Below are 22,500 nucleotides of genomic sequence, written 5' to 3' on the forward strand. Positions count from 1 at the left end.
TGCGTGTGTGTGCGTGTGTGTGTGTGTGTGTGTAAGACAGTAACCCTTGCTAGGGCAATATTTGTCATCTGTGTAAGCTTAGAGCTTCCATAGCTCTGAAATTGAACACTTATGCAAACAGCATTTTTCAGTTACAAATCTCGTCACATACAACATACAAGCAATATCACTTAATTTAATTAACTTTAAGGGTTAGTCCTTAAAATATAGATTTATTTTTAACAGGCTTGAATGCTATTGCAAGTCGCTGTATGTTCATAAGCGTTTGAATAGGCCACATTTAAAGTGGTTTTACAGTATAAACGTATATTAAAAGCATCTATTTAACACTTGTTCATTGGTCCAAATCATGTCATGTATAAAAGTGTCTGTAACGCGTGTGGCCCAAGTGCCGAAGGGCGAGGGGCAGGATGCACAGGCTCCAGCGAAATGGACAAACATTTATTAAAACATAAATACGACGGCACTCACATGTATTACAAATGATGAACATGAACACAACACGGTTAATATTAAACAAACACTATACATTTAACATGGATACTTTTAACATCGACTAGAAGAACATTTAACATTAACATTAACACGGTACCTCAACAATGACCGACAACACTGCACACAATGACAAGAGTTTAAATACACAAAGACTAACACAATACAGGTGTGTGCAGGTGTGGTTACGAACAAGGTCCTCCCACTGCACGTGCCGGGCCAAACCATGTGACTCGCGAACACTCTGTGACAGTGTCATGGCACAGTGTTGTCAGGGTGCAAGACTGAGTCAGTACAGTCACTCAGTTGACTACAGAGTGCTATACTGGTGCCACCAGTGGCAAATTACAGCTTTTGTAATTGACTGAAATGTGTGGCAGCCTGTTGGATACAGCTATATATTAGAGTTGTACCTAATTAACGTGATCTCTCAGTGTATAAGAATGAATCTCACGAATTACCTGTATTTAGAATTGGTGCATCACTTGCAAAAATACAGCCGTACATGGAATAGAACGGTCTGTTTAACAAGTTAATATTTTTGGAGCCCTCTCCATTACCCTGGTTACCGGGGCTTGATTATAACATTTTAGTGCTGAGTGGTGTGGTACTCGGCCACTACGTCCATCGTCCTGTATGCCCAACAACAAAACACAACAGTTCTTTTTGCATGCACATGCAAAGTAAACATGTAAATGCACGGTCCAGTAAACCTGCTGTCATCAATCAGTTCAAACGAAAGTCATAAAACGAATGGGGGGTTGAAGGCAGTGTGTAACATGAAGCAAGTACAGTTCTTGCCTAAACACTCCATTTATGTTCTGCTGGACAAGGGTAAGCTGTAGGGGTATAAGGAAGCGTTTATTGTTTGGTTGCCTGCTGTAACCCCTCGGAGAGCCAGCAACTGAGCCAATTCTGTGCGGACTGTGGGGGTTTTCTGCTCCTGGTCACCTTTATTTGGGTGTACATCTGCAGTCCTTCCCATGTCCAGGCCTCGATCCTACCTGTTCTGAAAGGATTCCTCCTTCAGTGGTGTGAAATATCCTGTCTTGGTGTGTGTGTGGGGGGGGGTGTGGGTGTGGGCGTGGGCGTGGGTGTCTGAAGTGGAGGACCTGTTTAAAGATTATAGTGTAGCAGAGCCCAGTATCAGCAGTTGGCCCTGTCCATGTTTGGACCACCTCTGCTCTTGTAGTGTCTGCTACTTCAACGAGATTTGATGAGCCTAATTCTCTTTAACAACTGTACTTTTTAATTGGATTATTGCTATTGCTATTAGACTGATAAGTAGATGTTAGTATTAATATTTTTCATCAGTATCACCACCTTCTTCTTTCTCAAGTCAGCTGGCTATGATGGATATGGTGTGTGTGTGTGTGTGTGTGTGTGTGTGTGTGTGTGTGTGTGTGTGTGTGTGTGTGTGTGTGTGTGTGTGTGTGTGTATGTTTGTGTGAGAGAGAGAGAGAGAGAGAGAGAGAGAAAGAAAGAAAGAAAGTAAGTAATGTAGAGATAACCTGGAACATATATTTAGAGGTAAAAATATGTTGAGCTTTTTCTTTCTCAATTCAGTAGGAGGTGTCATGACCCAGAGAAACCCAAAGCCATAAACTGCATGTTATACAGGCTCAAGTTCAAGTTCAAGTTCGGTTTATTCGTCACATACATAGTCATACACAGTATAACACGCAGTGAAATGGTGGAGAGTGCTCTGTCCAAACTGAGGAAGAGAACCAGGGGTGCATAGAGAAAAATATATATATGCAGATAAATATATCTTATATATCAGCTGGGATCTGTTTGATTCTGCAATATCCTCAACACCCTGCTACTTTTTTTGGGTGGAGGTATCTTAGACCGGCACTCTGTAGCTTAAATGGGGCAGGCATATTGCCCTATATGTGTGTGTGGGGGGGTATCATATATGTGGATATGGATGGAGAAGGCAACAGTGTTTCTGGTGGTAATCAGGAAACTAGGGGCTGTGACCCCCAAACTGGGACAGTGGCTCCAGCAGATCCCAGGAACAACACCAGGGATCTCTGGCCAAAAGATCTGTCCAGTCTTGGGAACAGCTAAGATACTACACAGGACCCTTAAGATCCCAGGCCTCTGGTAGAGGACCCAAACATGAAGGAAAACAAGACCACCTGGAGTTTATGTATATATATATAAAAAACGAATTCCCAACTCTTATTTTTCCTTCAAGCTTGGGACCTCTTATGGAGACCTGGAAGCTTGAGAGTCCTACATAGTATCTGCGTAGTATCTTAGTATCCCAGGACTGCACTCTTCTTGACCGAATAAATAAATATTTAAAGTGTGTGTGTGTGTGTGTACATGTGTGTGTGTGTGTACATGTGTACGTACATATATGCACGTTGCTCATACCAGGTTGGTTGCTTTTTGGCTTCAGAACTGCCTTTGTTTAATTCTTTGTGGCATAGATCCAACAAGGTGCTGGAAACATTCCTCAGAAAACTTGTTCCATATTCACGTGATGTCATCACACAGATGTTGCAAATTTCTCGGCACATCCACATTGCAAATCTCCTGTTCCAACCGCATCCCAAAGGTGTCCTATTGGATTGAGATCTGGTGACTGTGGAGGCCATTTGAGTACAGTGAACTCATTCTCATGTTCAAAAAACCAGTTTGAGATTATTTAAGCTTTGTGGCATGGTGCAATATCCATGCTGGAAATAGCCATAAGTAGATTGGTCAACTGTGGTCATAAAGCATTAGACATGGTCAGCAACAATACTCAAGTCAAATATTCAAGCTGTAGCATTTAAATGATGCTCAGTTGATATTAAGGGGCCGAAAGTGTACCAAATAAAAAATATCTCTCACACCATTACAGCACCACCAGCCTGAACCATTGATGCAAGGCTGGATGGAACCATGCTTTCATGTTGTTTAAGCCAAATTCTGACCCTGCCATCCAAACGTCACAGTAGAGATTGAGAGGCAACGTTTTTCCAATCTTCTACTGTCCAATTTTGGTGAGCACCTGTGAATTGTAGCCTCAGTTGCCTCTTCTTAGCTGACAGTAGTAGCACCCGGTGTGGTTTTCTGCTGCTGTAGCTTCTGCTTCAAGGTTTGGCACATTTTGTGTTCAGAGATGCTCTTCTGCATACTTGCATACACAGCGAGTGGTTGTTTGAGTTATATTTGCCTTTCTCTCAGCTTGAACCAGTCTGGCCATTCACCTCTGACCTCTGCCATCAACAAGGCATTTTTGCACAGAGAACTGCCTCTCACTGGGTATTTTCTTTTCTTTTTCTTTTCGGACCATTCTCTGTAGGATGGTTGTCTGTGAAAATCCCAGTAGATCAGCACTTGCTGAAATACCAGCTGATCTAGTACCAACAACCATGCCACACTCAAAGTCCCTTAAATCATCTTTCTTCCCCGTTCTCATGCTCAGTTTGAACTTTAGCAGTTTAACAGTCTTGACCATGTCCATATGCCTAAATGCATTGAGTTGCTGACATGTGATTGGCTGATTAGGTATTTGTGTTAACTAGCAGTTGAACATTTGTACCTAATAAAGTGGCCAGTGAGTAGTGTGATGTGATATGATATATTTTTTTTTTCTTTTTATTTATTTAATGTGTCCCTGTTAATGTTTGTGTGAAATGTGTGATATGGCCAGCTGTTGTACAGCGCCTCAGCGCAGGAGCGGAATTACACAGTGGTGGGTCTGAAGGCCCATGAGGAGTACAGCTTCATTGTAGCTGTGTGCAACGCACAGGGCTGTGTGAGCAGCCTGCCTGCTTCAGGACGAACGCTACCCTCAGGTCAGTGACCACTCACACCACATCTCCCTCTGCATGGCTGCCCACCACACGACCTTCAGTAAAGTTCCGCTCACAGGTCGCAGAGGCACTCTTTCTTTAGCACTATGAGCAGCATAACTAATGTTTACGTTATGCTATTAACAAAGCAGACTGACGGCTTCATGCACTGTAGCTTTCTTTTGACACCTAGGTCATTCTGTGTGTGTGTGTGTGTGTGTGTGTGTGTGTGTGTGTGTGTGTGTGTGTGTGTGTGTGTGTGTGTGCGTGCGCGCGTGCATGCATGTGTGCCTGTGCACGCATGTGTGTGTGCATGTGCATGCGTGCACTGTATCCTAGTGATCGTTCAGCATCTAATTATAATTGTAAATTGGGACTTATGTTTTTGTCTTAGGCTGAGGTGGGCGATATGTGTTAATTTCCATTTGAATATTAATGAAGTGACTTTAATGAAAAGCGTCTGTCATCACTCGCTGTCCTTTTGGTTAAAGGCTGGCCCTTGGCTTCTGACAGACAGGCAAGCAGCCAATCACCTTTAGTTTTGGGGCCCATCCCAGTGCCAGACTGTGAAGTGCAGCGAATTGGAGCAAACGTGGCTTGGCCTACTCTCCAATTAAATGGACGACTTGTATCTCTGAGGAATTTGAATGGAAGCTATTTTAGATTCACTCTCAGGTTATCTCTATTGTTTTCATACTTGGAAAATGATGAAATTGGAACCATGCGAGCGGGTCAGGGCTCAGGCGTTCACAGTTTAAGGAAGTATGTCATCAAGCCATTGTGTTGTGGTTTTTTTTGGCAGACTTGAGGTTTGTCTGAGTTCTGTCTTTTGTTTCTGTCTTCCTCTTCTTTCTGCTTCAGTTACTCAGGCCATTCCACAGTGATGTTAAAAATACCGTAAAGTTATGGGAGCTTAGGCACCATGCTCAGCGGGACACCCTGCTCCACATGTCTCCGTCTTTAGTCCTGTCTCCCTGTCATCGTTAACCATCCACCATCTTGCCACGTATAATGAGTTAATGACTTCCCCAGCCCTTCTGTCGGAGTTGCCCACTCTTTGTGGCGCGGGCTGGGCTGAATTCATCGCTCGGCAGTAAAAACAATTTACTGTTAATTACAAGGAGAAAAATGTGCTGGCGAACTCGCCACGTGCACCATGAATCACACGCCACTCGCCGAGATTTATACGGAATATGTAAGTGGGATGAATTAGCCAGCTTTAATAACAGAGGCACAAATCACGGTGCCTTCAAGGACCTTTAATTGATACAGCGGAAAGTGACGGACATGAATCGGTCAGGCCCGCGGCGCTGCTGTAACATATGGTCAGCTCAATATGCTGCCGCCAACAGAGCGGCCTGTGCCGTCACCTCTGCCATATGGTGAGAGCTCGCTCCGCACTCTACCCGCCGTTTCCATGGCGCCCTTTGTCTGCTACACGTAGTGCTTTGTGGCCGGTTGCTTCCCGCTTCCTGCTGTCCACCAAAGAGTGCATTCTGGGATATCAGAGCATGGAGATCGGAGCAGCATGCTTGTTGTGTTACCTAAATAAGCTGCGAGATGGCGGATGTGACTTTCGCCCGACATGATGGTTTCCTCATGGTTGTTTTGACGTGAACCGGGCAGGGATTGTTTCTTTGTCCCTCGCTGTTATTGTGTGTTGAAATTCTGAGCGTCCTGCTCATCGATCCCTGTTCTGGCAGGAAGTAAAAAGCAAACGCAACTATCGCCCAGTGTGTTGTTTGGCTTGATCCAGAACATGTCTGGCTTTAATGTTCTCCCCCACTCGCTTTGCGCTTCTGCCAGGACGTTGATGTTGATGATTGAAATTTATGCAATCTTTGCTTTGCTTTTATGACTGTCTGTATTCACAATGCCCATTGCTCTTAAATGGATGTGCCATTAGAACGATTGGCCATCTGTTAGAAAGGAGCAGTAAGCAGCTGCTTTCCTTGAGTGGAATTGCATGAAATTTCTCTTAATGTTGGAAAGAGTGGCTTGTAACATAGATGTTTCACAGTGTAGGTGACAGATCGGTTGTAGTGTGAGGGAATTTCATTGATATGGGGTCTTTCAAGTTTAAAGACCCTTTGCAAAGATAGTTTGTGTTCACTTGGGTTGATTATGAACATGAACCATTTTTTGTAGTTCTACTCATTTTCTGATAGTCGTCATGTTCTTGTTTCCCAACCCTGACTTTGTCTGCAAGTAAAAGTTACGATACCCATTTATGCAAACATGGATGGAATTTATTACCAACAACTCAAAACCTTAATTCCGGTATACAAAAAGAATTCTTCTATATTGTTTGCAATTTATTTCTGTCTTTACTGATATGACTCCATTGTTGTTGTTGTTGTTATTATTAGAGAAATTTCAGAGATTTCTTGTTCACTGCTACTTATCCGACTGACTAACAGTGAACGCATTCTGTAGTGCTTCTTGACATCAGCTGTCAGCATAGGATGTCTCCAGCTACTGCTAAAAAGCACAGTGACTCATTTTGGAATGTACTGATGAGGACAAAGATTGCGGAAGCCCGCAGAATTTTAAGAAGCCGGACTGATGTTATTGATTTTGTAGAAACGTGAACAGCTAATCAAGAGTTGATGGTAATGTTTTATGTATATTACAGCCATAAAGGCAAGGCGTACAAGTGTATCTCCGCCTGTGCACAGTGCATCGACGTGAACTGTGTCATGCATATTTCTCCTCCTCTAGAAGGTTGGGACAATTATGCATAAATCAATACTTTCCCTGTTACATTCTCTAAGTAAGTATTATAGTGTGTATAAAATGACCAGGGGCTTTGCAGAGGCTTTGAAAATGTCAGGATTTTAAAACAAGGCTGGTTGGGGGGAGGGTGGGCACAGATGCAGAGACAGGTCCATAGACGTGTCTGGGAGATTTGGGCTCCTCATTAATCTGATGAAAGCCATATTAACCTTTCTGGATAGACCATGGCCCATGTCAAAACACCAAGTACTTTGGTTATAAAAGGGGAAACATCCAAGTAGTTATTATTGTTAATTACTATTGTTAATTATTGCTATTGAGCTGCAAAATGACTGAGGTGAATGACTGTTGTACTTGATGTTAATTTCTAGGTAATTTGGAGTAGAATGCAGTCATAAGAAAGAAGAAAGAAAAATATATTTTAAATATATATAGAAAGTATTTGTCTACAAGTAACCAATAAAGATCTATATTTGGTAAGTGTCAGTAAGCAGGCAACAATGCAGTCACCTCCAGTCTCCTGTTCAACGTTGCGTCAAGCAACATGAGCCCCATGCACTTTTACCGCGCATATGTTTTAAGACAAAAGCGATAAACGTCCACCAAGACTTCACACAAATCCTATTAAATCAACGGGAGGAATTTGAAATGATATCAGGGTTTCAATTATATAGACTCAAGTGCTATTGATTGGGCGTAATTTATGGCACGCATGTATGGCCGTAGGGCTTTGAAGGCAGTGCGTCCATTTCCCATGGAGGCTTTTTATTAGTGCCACTACTGGGACTAGGCTGACGCATGGCATGGACTAAATGCGCAGAGCTCATGTCCGTCCACGATAATTCACTTCCTCTAAGCCTGTCCAAGAGCCCCATTTAAAACGTTCTGCCGGCGTGTGCGGAGCGATGACCACAGATGCAACCATTTGCACCGCACTTCTCCATCCCTGCTCCATTTATCTGTCTCGCTGTCTGCATGTCCTGTTTACTTCATTCCTGTTTAATTCCTTCGTTCTCACTCTACATCCTGTTTTGTTTCAGTCCTGTGCTGTGTCTGTCTTTCCCACATCTGTCTTTTTGTCTTTCATTTTCATACATTTTTTTGACATTCTACCTGTTCAATGTCTGAGCTTTAAATGAAAATCCCATTTAAAAAAAAAAAAGCTCTGTCTTTTCTCTTAGCTCCGTCAGGTCTGAAGGCCCCCAGGCTGAGGCCATTGAACACAACTTCAATGGGAATCTCCTGGGCAACCCCAGCCAAGCTAAATGGCCCTCTGCCTGTGTATTACGTCGAGAGGACAGACGTGTCATTCTCAGACACGCAGGGAATGGTCATCAGGGGCAGGCGCTTCAGCGGCACTGGCTACTTCCGCTTCCCCAGCTCCACTCTGCCTGCCAATACCGACTTCACAGGTACGGGACCATGCCCCAGTCTGACATCACAGGTACGGGACCATGCCCCAGTCTGACATCACAGGTACTGGACCATGCCCCAGTCTGACATCACAGGTACTGGACCATGCCCCAGTCTGACATCACAGGTACGGGACCATGCCCCAGTCTCACTTACCAGGTACAGGACCATGCCCCAGTCTGACATCACTGGTACGGGACCATGCCCCAATCTCACTTACCAAGTATGGGACCATGGCCCAGTCTAGCTTCACAGGTATGGGACCATGCCCCAGTTTGACTTCATAGGTATGGAACCATGCCTCAGTCTCACTTACCAGGTATAGGACCATGCCCCAGTCTGGCTTCACAGGTATGGGACCATGCCCCAGGCTGGCTTCACAGGTACAGGACCATGCCACAGTCTCACCAGGTACACGACCATGCCCCAGTCTGACATCACAGATACAGGACCATGCCCCAGTCTCACTTACCAGGTATGGGACCATGTCCCAGTCTGACATCACAGGTACAGGACCATGCCCCAGTTTCACTTACCAGGTATGGGAGTCTATTTCAATTCAGCCTCACAGTTCCCTGTCCTGAGCTTTCAGGCATGCCACTAGGTATATAACTCTTCACAGTGGATTTCTCAGCCAATACAAAATCAGAGTTAATAAAACCAAGTACAAGCCTTTAGGTGTATTTGAACAAAATAAAATATTTAACTAAATTGCAGTGTAGCTAACTCTTTTGAATGTGATAATTTCATTGTTGTGGATTATCCATCAGATCAGGGTTATGGTAGTGTGTGGGAATGCGTATATGTTTGTGTCGAAACGTGTATGAGTGTGTGCATGCATGCATAAGAGAGCACTCTTTATTCAGCTTCCACTCTCTGTAACAGCCTGATAAATTAATGACTTCCACAATTAGACAAAGGGCAATTATATTTTTGTTTACAAACATAATTGCAGAATTGAGTTCCAAATGAATATAGGTTCTGGTTCATCTGCTAATAACAAAAGAAAAATGCTTGAACCTGCCATTTGTTCAGATTGCTCACATTTTAGTTGGGATTCAGATTTACAAGGAGCCATTGCTTTGAATCATGAGATTGGTCAGATAGACATAAAAGTGGCAGTGGCCTCCTGTATATAATTGTGGCATCAATTATATACCACATACTAAGAAAGCATTCTGCAGAACACAGTTAACAAAACTGCTAACGTTACTGTACCATAACCAACATATGAATGAACTCCCAACAGACACCTGTGGTCATGATAACTTGTTCCCACAGACTTGCATTCATCAAATCCGATAAATGTTTGGCTGAAATGAATATGCCTTTAAAATGGCAGGTATGTATAACCGCCAGTGGAGCTGCCTGACTGTTAACGGTGTCTGCTGGTGGCAGCACTGGGATGAATTCTGAGGTACATGGAGATATCAGGATGAATAATTAGTCAAACAGAGATATCAGGATACGTTCTGAGGCACATGGAGATTTCGGTATGAGTTCTGAGGTATATGGCGGCATCAGGATAAGTTCTGAGGTATGTGGAGACATCTTGGCCACTCATCCTCTAAAACTGGATAGTGCTTCAACTTCATTCAGAACAATGAGTAGAACTATACTGCAACCACAAGGCTAACCTGGCCTGAAATCCAGTGCAGAGCAACAGACTTTGAGGTGAAGTGGTTAGCTCGTACGTATTCCAGGCCTTGTTAATGCTTATTGCCCAATAAAGGAACCAGCAGGGCACAGCAGAATGGTGACACACTCCCATCCGCACCTTACTGCCGCTCACAAACAGTGCCCTATGGGTAAAAGTGCGTTCAGGCATCGGCAATGCTATACGCAGTGCCCCTTCTGCCTTCATTCATTCACACGAAGGAGCTCCACATCGACTCCTGTACTCTTCTCAGCATGACAGCCTCTGCAGAGTGACATGAGACCGCACCGCAGCAGGGCCTTCTGCGTTTCAACATGAGAGTCCTGGATAGTGTGCAAATCACACTTTCTTTGCATTAAAAGAGAGGAAATTAGGAGAGCCTGCCTTACAAATTGGGGACACTAAATTGCCTCCTTAAGAAGCGTGCACAGAAATGGCTGACCCTCTCTGACCTTGCAATTTTCTGAAATGAATGGCCATTTCCTTAGCCCCCCCCCAAACTCTATTAACATTTAGCACTGCAGTTTCCAGTTTTTTTCTTTAAATAATGACAAACGGATAAATCTTTATAAATCAAGCCCAGAGTTGAGTTCAGCTGACTCTCTAATTGATCAATGGCTGCAGTCAAAGTGGAGAGCTCGTCCTTGGGCCCGCTGGCATTATAAATGGCTGGCAACTAATGAGGGAACCCGAAGAACCAACCGCAGAAGAGCGGTGACGCCCCCGCCAGCCCCTATCTATAGCTCTTCCACTCCCCTAAACTTGGATGTTCCACTTAACTGTGGTGGTGGTTGTTGGGGGGGGGGGGGGGTGCTCCTAAAGTCATGGCCACACTTGGAGTAGCTGGAGGAGCAGGGGTGCTGTGTACCAGGGCGACACGTAAAGATTTCCCTGCTGAGAACAAGCCATTTTTATCGAGCTGGCAGAGGACTGGATAAATGAGACCAAGGAGCTCAATGGCTGAAATGAAGCATAATGAAACGAACAAACAACATGCTCAGGGACAAATACTTTGTATAATATTGAAATGTAGCCAAAGCAATGCATTAAGCAGAAATCAATGGTCATCTAATTTGGGGGCCTTAAATGATTTTGTCAGAGCGCACAACTCCCAACAAATCAAAGGGGTAAAAAACAAGATTAAAAGATGCAATATCATTGCAGCAGATTGATCTACATTTTAATCCTCATTGACGGCTAACGGCAGGCTGTCTCTCTCACGCCACTCGGGCCCCTCATTATACCAGAAACCTCAACACTGGCCAATGCAGGAGCTTCTTCCTATGTTTTGTTTTGCTGGTAATGAGGTGAATTTACTCTAAAATTGAATGTTAAGTGACTACAAAGGCTTCTTTGGGGTTTTTTTTTTAAGTTTTACCCCAAGACTGCACAAGGAGCCTGAAATCAGTAAGAACTGGGTGATTTTCAAGAACTAAATGCTATTGTAGCACAAAATGTTAGATGATACAAATTATTTTCCTTAATTAATTTGATTGATTTTCATGAAGCCTCTCTGTGTGAAAAGAAGAGGGGGAAACTGTACAGACATCATTAGCTTTTTTCCCATTTAAATATTAATCATGAAAAACTCTAGCTCTTTAATTCTGTAATTTGTATATTTAATGGGCTGCTGCAGAATCTATGACAGTAATTAGCATTTGCTGAAAACTCATTAATACGCAACAACTTGATTAATGCTGCAATAATGCTAACATGACTGAAGTTATTCAGGTTATGTACTAAGCAGATTACATCCAAATGGTCCTGTTTGTTTTACTTATAGTTTATATCATGTTTTTGTTTTTTTGTTTTTTTTAAAGCTGTTGAGTCTTATACTACACAGACCACTAACAGAGCCTCAGAATTTAAGTAGTTATTAAGTAATTGCTTATGGAGCTCTGTTTTTTGACAGACCTTGCTTTAATATTAGGCACCCTAGTAACCTGTTTAAAGATTGCCCTGCATTTTTTCTTACGTCAGGTCACTTGTCAAAGCACCCACAGAAATATCATCAAGAAAGCTGTAATTGGTTATAGATTTAATTTGTATATGGCAGCCTGCACGATTGCAAAATTTATATTGGACAACATTTGGACAACAATATATTGTATAAAATTTACACGTTTTCGCTTAAAATAAACAGAATGAAAGAGTGGTAGAATTCTGAAAAGAAAAAAACGGCAGCATTTTTGACTGGTGAGCAGTCCAGAGTAAGTCATGGCTGAAGTTTCTTTGTGTCTGGCCTGTAAATTATCTCAGCTGTCCAGTGAAATGCTGAAGCAGATCTTTGTGCAAAATTGCCCAGCGTTTTCCCCAGGTCTAGACACTGGTCCAGAGAGCTGCTTCTCATTTCTCATCACACGCACTGAGGCTCCCGGAGACCCCTGACTGGTGCGTTTTCTGAGGGGAGCTGGCAGGCAACCCCACCCCCCACCCCACGGGTACCTCCTGGGCCCGACTCCTGGGCCCTTCATTCTGGAATAGCCCAGATGCTCTGATGGATGTGAAGAGCTTGTCAAAAGAAAGAAGACTGGGGAAAAAAAAGCTTACGAACCCAGAGGGATGGACTGTGCTTAACCTACTTGTTTGCAACGAAGGTCCCTGGTGTTGCACACGCGCGCCTCCTCCCGCGACTCGGACTGAGGTCAGGCCGAGGCTCAGAGAGAGCACTCCGCACGTCATTATGCTGTTCATGTAATGCCCTTCTTAAGTGGTTCTGGGCCCTTTTGACTCTTAAAGAGAGCACTGGAGGTTAGGGCTGTCTAAAAACTCGATCTGGCGTCTCCGTTTTCTTCCCGCATTTCCTGATCGTGCGTTTCCCCCTTTTGCGTAGCTGCGGCTTGAAAGTAAAGCGGGTTTTATGAGTTCTGTAATCCAAGGGCGTAATCCTAGTATCGGCTGCATCAATCAGAAGCCAAAAGAAATATCCTGACGCTTTTACATGGGGTCTTGCAACTACTTCAATACACTTGAGAGTGAATGATTAAATAGAGTGTGTTTAATCTACGTAGTCTGTATTTGAGTGAGCTTGGAGTTTGAGCCCTCAACATATTAATTAACTGCACTGAAGAGGGATATTACTTCAAAGGTGTTTTTATGTCTGGTATAAGGTCAGATGGTGGAGTGTTTTATTAAGAGCAGAGCTGGAGGGAATGTAAAGAAAGCACTTCTGTGAGAAGAGTCTGTGGAGATCAGATCATCTCTAACTGTGGGACACCTCACTGTTCTCAATATTCTCTCTCATTCATGCTATCCATATCTGTCTGTCCATCTGTCTGTCCATCTATCTATCTATCTATCTATCTATCTATCTATCTATCTATCTATCTATCTATCTATCTATCTATCTATCTATCTATCTATCTATCTATCTATCTATCTATCTATCTATCTATCTATCTATCTATCTCCCTTTCTGCCTCATGCACACACAGACTTGGTGCTTTGGTCTTATCAACGCTGTTTCTAACACTCCTGTCTATTCATTGTCTAGTATTCCCAGGCCCAAGTGTCCACTGGGTTCAAGTCGCTTTACCCTCAAATCCAGACTAATTGCCACTGTCTAATTCAGCTTTACTTGACCCGCGATCTGACTTTTCCCAAAGCCATGTTGTGTCCGTGTGGCGTTTCTGTGCAGGTCTGCAGCTGAGCTTCCGCACGCGGGAGGCGGATGGGCTGATTCTGTGCGCGCTGTCCCCCGGAGCGCAGGAGGAGTACGTAGCTCTGCAGCTGTACGGAGGCCGGCCGTACTTCCTCTTCGACGCTCAGGTAGGAAGTGGCTGTTTCCTGTGCTTGCCGATGCCCCGTAGTCGCTTTCAAACTGAACTGTGAACTGTAGTTGAACTGGTTAGGATATATTTTGTTAAACTTGGCTGTAATACAATAGAATGTGATAATACAGCTTTGTCAGTTCGGGGAGAAGATGGCAAGGTAGACATTTTTGATTCCCCTGCGAAACCTAAAACATATATTGTTTTGTAGGAGAGAAATAATTACTTTTTGATCCTATGAAACTGTCTACTGGCTTTTTTCATGTGAAGAACTTTCAAACTAAAACAATGTTTGAATTGGAAGCCAATTAGCTTGTTACCCACAGTCATGGGTGAGGCGGTGACCCCGGCATGCTAATTATGTCACAGCACAACACCACTTTGCTGGCTCAACTCTGTCGCTCTGACGATGAAAGCCATCATGAAAGATGACTTCTGTGTTCATGTCCGTGGGACCACCGCCGATTTCACCCCACCGATATCCACCACCACCCAATCTTGCCAGTTTTGCATTCACAAACACATTTTGTCGGGGGTAGTTTGATAATTATAACTAAAAGTGGTGTCATGCCCAATTAATGTCCCCTGATAGCATGCCCATTAGTTCCCCCATTAACGAATTCAACAATTCTAATGGGATTAGCACCATGGGATGCTAATTGGGCGTGACACAGGAAACTGGTATGCTTCCCCACACACTCGTTCTAATGATGAAATTAATGAGCAGTTTATGAAACGCTGTCTCATGAAAGAGTGTTTAGTTGCTGTAAAAGCTGTCACAAATGATGCCTGTCCACCCCTCCCCCAACCCTGGTATCTGCTTATTTGTGAACTCTCTAAGATATTGGAGGGTGCAGGGTACTGAGAGTGAAAGAAGCTTCTCTAAGGCCCAGGGGCATGATTAGGAGAATTAACACCATAGTAAGCATTCATTTTGTCTTAAACACATTCAGGGGCTATTAACCAACAGCATGCTGCTTCTACATCACAGCCATTTATTCTGTCAGTAAGAGTTCAGTAAATCCTATAAGAAACTTGTAAAGGAATAATGCGGATATAAGTTTTTTGTTGTTTGTTTGTTTGTTTTGGTTTGGTTTTTTTAAAGGAAAGAATTGATTTTTGAAAATGAGACACATCTACAATGATTTGGTTTTTTAGTTTGTTTCACGGTGTTTAAAATGCATACATAATCTTTAAAACTAATAGATCTTTATTGCTTTTAATGTCCTCATTGTTCAGACAAGTATGAAATGTATCAAATGTGAATAAATATCCTCCAGTATCCTATGATATGCAACACTCAGAATATGTGTTTGTAAAATGCCCATCTGAGGTTCCTTGGCAATGCTTAAGTAGCATCTTGCAATGAGCAATATGTGACCAGCGAGGTTCACACATGCTCCTGCTCAAACAAACACACACGAAAATATTTAGCACTGTCTGTCTATGGCACCATGACAGAATGTTCAGATTTGATAGTCAAGAACATCTAGAACTTCCATTCTGGGGTAGTGTGTTAGGACAGCGTGTTGCATCTCCCCTAAGGCGGATACCCAAAGCCATCCTCTTTCTGCAATAAACATATCACAGCCCCTGGCATCCGTACATATATTGATTTTGTCGTTAAATCTTGGTCCCGGGGCCGAGGGGCTCGGTGTCTCACTGAGCTCGGTTGCAGCAGACTCCGCCGAGCCGCTCAGTGTGCCAGCAGTGATGTCATTTTAGAGGGACACTAACCCCCAGCTCAAAGGCGAGGGTGTCAGAGCCTCTAATTTACAGTATGTGTGGAGCGTCCAATCTCCAGGCAGAATTCCCCTCCCTGCCTATCGCTGAGAGAGATGCCTCGTCCCCTCCAGCTCTGCCAAGACAAAAAAACAAAAAACAACTCCTGTGTCTGTGGAACTTCGCAGGAAGGTCCAATCCGGCAAAGCTGGGCTAAAATAAAGATAAATAAGATAACATAAAGATCAGAGGTATTCTCCAACATTTTTATATACACCAACCACTCTGTTTATTGGAAACAACTCCTCACTAAAAGCCCCCTGTAGTTGTACAGTTGGAGGCAAGACCCCATCTGTTCAGTTCACTGGTCAGTTTCTGATCACAGCACTGCTACATGCTGGACATTTTTGGTTGGCAGATCATTCTCAACCCAGCAGTGTGAACGCTCTAGCTAAGCGTCTGTGCCTTGTACACTAACACCACACACTACTACCATGCCACTAGCATGGCAGTGGTAACACCATGCAGAGAAAGGTCTTTCACCTGCATATTGTCTGCTCATCAAATGTCCTGCGGTCAACAACTGACCAGAGAGAAGGGGTATGTATGTGAAGTGAATCTATAAGACAGGTGTACCTAATGACATGTCCGGCAAGCAGGTCTAGAGCAGGCGTTTATAAAGTGGCAGGTGAGTGAACTTGTACAAAGTCCTCCTAAGCCCACTAGACTACACGGAGGCCATGCCCCTCAGTGTCAGGGCCAAATGTGGGCACCGTTAACCCCTGCATGTCTGGTGCTAGGCCTCGGCCGTGGCCGTCGAACTGAGCGGTGACGGCGGGAGGAAGTACAACGACGACCAATGGCACCACGTGGTCGCCGCCCGGACGCAGGCCGTGGGAACGATCATTGTGGACGATCAATACAGCGGTAGCGCACGCACGCACGCACATTCGCACGCACGCTCGCATGCGCGCAGGCCAGCTCCTCGCACTCCGCCTCGTCAATGCCTCTAAAGCCCTGGCTTCTGCAGATTTTCCAAGCAGAGGAATTATCAAGGTTAATCTTTGCCATTCATTGTGTGATTAGAATAATTAGACTACAGGAGCTGCTCCTTGCCTGAACTTGCATTTCAATTAAGACTGGCAGCGAAGGTGCTTCCCTCGCCATCTCGCGCAACACTCTCTCCGACTGCTGTGGGTGGAGCAGTGTGGCTCTCGCGCTCCATCTGCCTGTGACTCTATTAAGGTTATGACATTATCTGCTCTGGGCTACTGGAAGGCATTGAATATGTGGCATTTACTGCAAACTGCAAAGGGAGCTTTATTTCAGTCGTGGATGATAAAAAGCCACGTTCTCAGAAAAATTCCTGCTTTGCTTTGTGTTTTTTGTTAGTGCCAATGTTATTTTGTTTTTCCAATTCTGCAAGTTGCGAAACTGATGTTTGTCTCACATGTCCCTAAACCTAATGCTAAAATCCAAAACATTTTAACATACATCTCTTGCCAAAAGCATAAATGCTCCTTTACACTAAAACTGAAGATGTATATTAAAATGTATGTGTAAAATAATTCTAAGGCTTGTTTTCAGTTTGCTTTGTAGCCACTAAATCAAAAATATTTTATTTATTCTGTTTTGTTTTGTGTGGTTGTGAGGTTTTTTTTCTTTTTCTCCTTCTCAACAGGCTCGGCATCTGCCACCAGCGGAAGCACCATCATTGGCCAAAACACGGGCGTCTTTTTAGGGGGCCTTCCAGAGAATTTCACACTTCACCGACAAGACACTGGTAAAACAGGGCTTTCAGTCAGGAGCACAGCTGACCCTGACACCTGCCTGCTTACATGGGTGTGTGTCTGTCTGTGTGTGTGTGTGTGTGTGTGTGTGTGTGTGTGTGTATGTGTGCGTGCGTGCGTGTTTGTGGTGTGTGTGTGTGTGTGTGTGTGTGTGTGTGTGTATGTGTGCGTGCGTGCGTGTTTGTGGTGTGTGTGTATGTGTGCGTGTCTGTGTGTTTGTGTGTGTGTGTGCGTGCGTGCGTGTGTGTGTGTGCGCGTGCGTGTGTGTGTGTACACGTGCATGCATTTGCATGTGGGTGCGCGCAGGTGCAGCGAGGTTGGTGCGTCAGGGTTTTGTGGGCTGCGTGAGGGACATGCTGATCCAGACAGCCAGTAGCCCCGTGGCCCTTTGGGAGCCACTGGACTGGGACTCAGCCCTGGAGGAGCATGAGACCTACGGTGGCTGGGAGGGCTGCCCTGCACAGTCCGAGCATGGGGCCTACTTCCTGGGACATGGTAGCAACATCCCAGACCACTGAAACATTAATCAAATGAATCTAGATTTGAGTGCTGTCTCCTGCTGTGTTACATTTGCTGTGTTGCTGTATAGTTATGGCAGGTTCCATGTGTGAGTGTTTACGTTAAATGTCCTGTATTCAGGGTTCCTCAAACTTGAGCCAGAGGTGTTCATAGGCGGAGAGGATTTTGAAATATCATTTGAGTTCCGGACGGATCAGCTGAACGCACTGCTGCTATTTGCTTATGATTCCCAGGGTGCTGATTACGTTTTGGTGAGTTTTGTTTGTGAGGCGAAATATGAATGGTTGATTCTTTTTGAATTATTTATTTGTTTGCTTTTAATTAAATTAAAAATAAAATATATTTTTAAAATGTGGTTTAAGGTTTTTATCATCATATTGCAATTATCATCCTCATTGCCACGGAATACTGAGAGGATGGGATCCATGTCTGGAGTCCCAGAGTTAAGAGCTTTGGTAGCAGACTTGCTAGACTTTTGAGGCGTTGAAAAAGAACAGGCTGTGATAACAGTTCTGTTCTTGATGTTTTCTTGTCCAAGGATTATGCACCACTCGCTTGCCTTTCAGTGGACTGATGTTTCTAGCCAGGCAGCAAACTAGCTAATCTTTAAGCATTTCATTGCCAACAATTTTTTAATATTGACATTATCAATGTTATTGATTAGTTGTCACAGTGCTAATGCATACACATGTACAGCAACACATGTAGTGGTCACTGGTTTACTTTATGTTTTATGATCTGTTTCAAGGGAATTTCATATTTATTTTCTTTGAATGTCTCTCCTCCCTAAAGGGAGATGTCATGGACGACCACAGTTCAGTCTAGAGATTGAGCTGTCCAGACCACATCATGTAGCTGTCAATTCACATAAACTGGAGGTGAAACTGTATTAGTTGTTCTATAGATCGTTTAACCTGTGTGGTGCAAATATTCTGGTGTTTGTGCGTGTGCCTGCTTACGTGCACGTGCGCACGCTGCGGTCCCGTGCACGCAGGCGGAGATGCAGGGTGGGCTCCTCTCCTGGGCGCTGAGCTGGGCGGGACACAGCGTGGAGCTGGCCGCGTGGGTCGGCCTCTCCTACTGCGACGGCCGCTGGAACCGCGCCACCCTGCTGAAGAGGGGCGCGCTGACCGCGGCCGGCCTCAACGGGGCGATGGAGCACAGGCGCGGCCCGTTAGGTGGCCCCCTCACCGTCACCTCCCCCCTCTACCTGGGGGGCGTCCCGGACGGCCTCCGACACCCAGCCCTGCGCCAACACAGCCTGCTGCAGGGTGAGCGGGACACACTCACTGCACCACATACCCATGCAGCATTTAGTAGTCACTTCACAGCCAGCAACCATACAGGGACCATCACAGTTTATAATCTTGATGTAGTGAGATATTAATATCTTTTGGAAGACAGGATCAGCTACATATATTTTTAGTAGAACTACATATTCAATGAAGAGGAATGTCCACATTCTGGCTCTTCAGGTTCCAGCTTGAACTGTAGGACAGTTTCACTTTTTTTTCTTTTTCTTCTTCCTCTGTCTCGTCCCTCGCTCTCTATCTGGATGCTTTTGACAGTGTTCCTTGTTTTAGATAAATAGGGCAGTGTCAAATGTGACACTCTCACTCTTTTTCTCTCTCTCTCTTTCTCTGTCTCTAACCTTCTCTACACACACACACACACACACACACACACACACACACACACACACACACACACACACACACAGGTTTTGGCGGCTGCATCAGGGACGTTCGATTGGTGGCGCAGGGGCCTGTCGTAAACTTGGCTGCAGTGTGCCATGGTGCTGTCAGAGTCAATCTGGATGGATGCCTGTCAGCTGACACCAGCGTTAACTGCCGGGGAAACGACTCCATCCTGGTGTATGCAGGCAGAGAGACCAGCACCCTGGACCTGACTCTGCAGCCCTTCACAGGTAGAAAGACACACACACACGCACGCATGCACGCTCACACACACATATGCACAAGCACACAGTGGTACACACAAACATTGGCTGGGCTTCGGTTGCCTGAAGACCTCCCGCTGTGGGGCCCGCTTACTGTGGGGTGGGCAGAGATCACAGCTACCCCGGCCTGTGGTGCACGCAAGCCTGTGGGGTCCCTCTTCATCAGCACTCAGCCACAAGTGCTGGGAACAGCCTTAAAGATGGCTTCCGTGCAGATGTAGAAGGGGTGGAGCTTAAAGATGGCGTCTGTGCACATGCAGAAGGGGTGGAACTAAAAGATGGCTTCTGTGCAGATGTGGAAGAGTTAGAGGATGGCTTGGTCTAATGTGTAATGATGTTCTTTTCAAATGTGCTGGTTTTTAATTCAGATTTTACAGTATCCAGGACTCTCTGGTTTCTCCCTTTTTTCTAAGTAAGGCTGAAGTTATTGTATTTAATTTCAATTTTTGATTGATCCCATCTTTTAATACTATATTTTGAAAATATGTAAAAAAACATACTGGAGAAGAGGCCGAGATTAAATTTGTGTTAAAGTAATTGGTCCCTAATTGCTCTCTTGTGCGTTTTTAATTAACTTAAACTTAAATATTCATACATTATTTTTGCATTCCTTGTGTCATTCTGCTGCAACAGTGCTAAACTCTGTATTAAAGCACAAACTCTGTGTTAACATCAGGCCTAAAACTGGGAGATGTCATGGCTGAACTGCATGTCTTTTTTGTGAACAGAATACCTGTACAGAGTGATGGCATCTGGAGAGGGAGGATGGACAACTGGCCCTTGGCAGCGAGGACGCAGTCGTGAGACAAGTAGGCTCACACATGCATGCGCACATACACACGCCTCTCTCTGTCTCTCTCTCGCTCTCTCTCACTCGCTCTCTCTCTCTCTCTCTCTCTCTCTCTCTCTCTCTCTCTCTCTCTCTCTCTCTCTCAGGGTAGCCTCTGTTGCTCTGATATTTGCTGTGGGTCATAGTTTTCCAACCAGCCCGTTTCCCCTTTAACCTGTACGATGTATGTATCAGTCAAAGAGATGAGATGCTTACTGCTAGCATATTTTGTAGCTCAGGGCATTTCAAAAAACAACACCTCCTTAAAAATGTGTGCAGCGGGGTGGAGAGGGAGGGAGGGAGAGAGAGAGAGAGGGAGAGGGGGAGAGAAAGAGGGAAAGAGAGAGGAAGGGAGGGAGAGAGGGAGAGGCATCACTGCTGAAAGCATGGAATGATTATGATGTTTACCTGCCTTTAACTAATGAGGCTAGGGAACATTTCTGAAAGGTGAACCTCAAATTTGTACAGAAAATAATTGTATACAGTTTAAATTCTTGGGTGGTAATAGGCAACTGAACTGTGATGTGAGGAGAAAAATTGAGGTTTAATTGTATGGCAAGGTAGAGAGTTTGATTATAAACATGCTTGTTTTGAATAATATTTGTAATTTATATGAATTATATGAAGCCATGATAAGTTTTTTAATGAACTGAATAACATGCTTGTAAGCAAAACACCAGCAGTAAGTAGCAGTATAAACCCAGCTTAGCCATTACAATGGTCAAATATGATTGTGATTTTAATTAATTCGATATTTGGCGATATTTCCAAACGTTAGAGTATGACATTATGCGATTTATCTCCATATGCGATCAACACCAATAACAGTGGGGAAAGCATATCAATAAATTCCCAGTAGTTTCATGTATATACATGGGATCGATAGAATTGATTGTGGCCATTAGATCTGATGCATCAATCAAAATCTATGTATTGTTACACGTCTAGCAGTTAAGCATGATGTTATTGTAATAAAATTACAATCCAGCAATTCATGGTCATTGGGTATGGCAGCGTGATGTCACTATTTTATTTAAACTTTCCATGGACAAACACTAAATGAATTTTACTGTACTCATCTATTTATACCTTACAAAAGGTGTAATATATCTGTAGTGGAATATTGCAACATTATTGGTAAAATGCTATATCATTTCAATTTCAATATCATTTGCTTATGTACACCCATAACATTTGCTAATGCTTTTCCAATTTCCATATGTGAAAATTATGAATACCTGCTCGATTTTCTGATGGAAAACATTATGTGTATATTACCTTAATATTTCTAAAATGCATATTATGCTGTCTAAAAATCAAAAAGACAACATGTATGCTGCTTGTTTCACTGTTTATTACATGTCTTTGCAAAAAGGAGAGTTCTGCAGAGAAACAGAGCACTGGTGTATGATTTTGAAATATAGCCCAGAATGAACGGTGGTTGTACAGTCATATTAAATCAACGCTGAAAAAGTTACAACTCTAATAAATTGTATTTATGCTAATGGTTGGATATGATTTACTGTGTCTATTAAAAGTGAAGAATATGTGTGTCGCTTTTCTTTGGCCTGACACACACTCTTTCTCCCTGGTGCTTTCTTTCTCTCTCCCCCGTCTCCAACACATCCCACCCATTTGGATTCTTGTGCGCTCTCTTTCCCTCCCCCTCTTACTTTGATTCTCCCTCTCTCTCTCTCTCTCTCCCTCTCTCTCTCTCTCCCTCTTTCCCCCATTATCCCTCTTGCAGTTCCGCAAAGTGTGCTGCCTCCCTCCAGAGTTGCCAGCGTAAATGGCTCGAGTGCGGAGGTGAGATGGGAG

General features: G+C 44.0%; 1 protein-coding gene across 1 annotated transcript in view; it reads left to right on the forward strand.

The window, feature by feature from the left end:
• ush2a (Usher syndrome 2A (autosomal recessive, mild)) overlaps nt 1–22,500 on the forward strand; it is a 172,771-nt gene that overhangs the window by 43,794 nt on the left and 106,477 nt on the right. Inside the window, exons 19-29 of the mRNA XM_035532480.1 lie at nt 4,145–4,289; nt 8,204–8,434; nt 13,730–13,860; nt 16,385–16,511; nt 17,266–17,367; nt 17,681–17,869; nt 18,014–18,144; nt 18,888–19,164; nt 19,614–19,820; nt 20,582–20,662; nt 22,430–22,500. The exon at nt 22,430–22,500 is cut by the window's right edge and continues 115 nt beyond it. Of these exons, the coding sequence (XP_035388373.1) occupies nt 4,145–4,289; nt 8,204–8,434; nt 13,730–13,860; nt 16,385–16,511; nt 17,266–17,367; nt 17,681–17,869; nt 18,014–18,144; nt 18,888–19,164; nt 19,614–19,820; nt 20,582–20,662; nt 22,430–22,500 (1,692 nt within the window). The remainder of the gene's footprint in view (nt 1–4,144; nt 4,290–8,203; nt 8,435–13,729; nt 13,861–16,384; nt 16,512–17,265; nt 17,368–17,680; nt 17,870–18,013; nt 18,145–18,887; nt 19,165–19,613; nt 19,821–20,581; nt 20,663–22,429) is intronic.

The sequence above is a fragment of the Electrophorus electricus genome, chromosome 13 (genome assembly GCF_013358815.1).
Source record: "Electrophorus electricus isolate fEleEle1 chromosome 13, fEleEle1.pri, whole genome shotgun sequence".
NCBI classification, from domain to species: Eukaryota; Metazoa; Chordata; class Actinopteri; order Gymnotiformes; family Gymnotidae; genus Electrophorus; species Electrophorus electricus.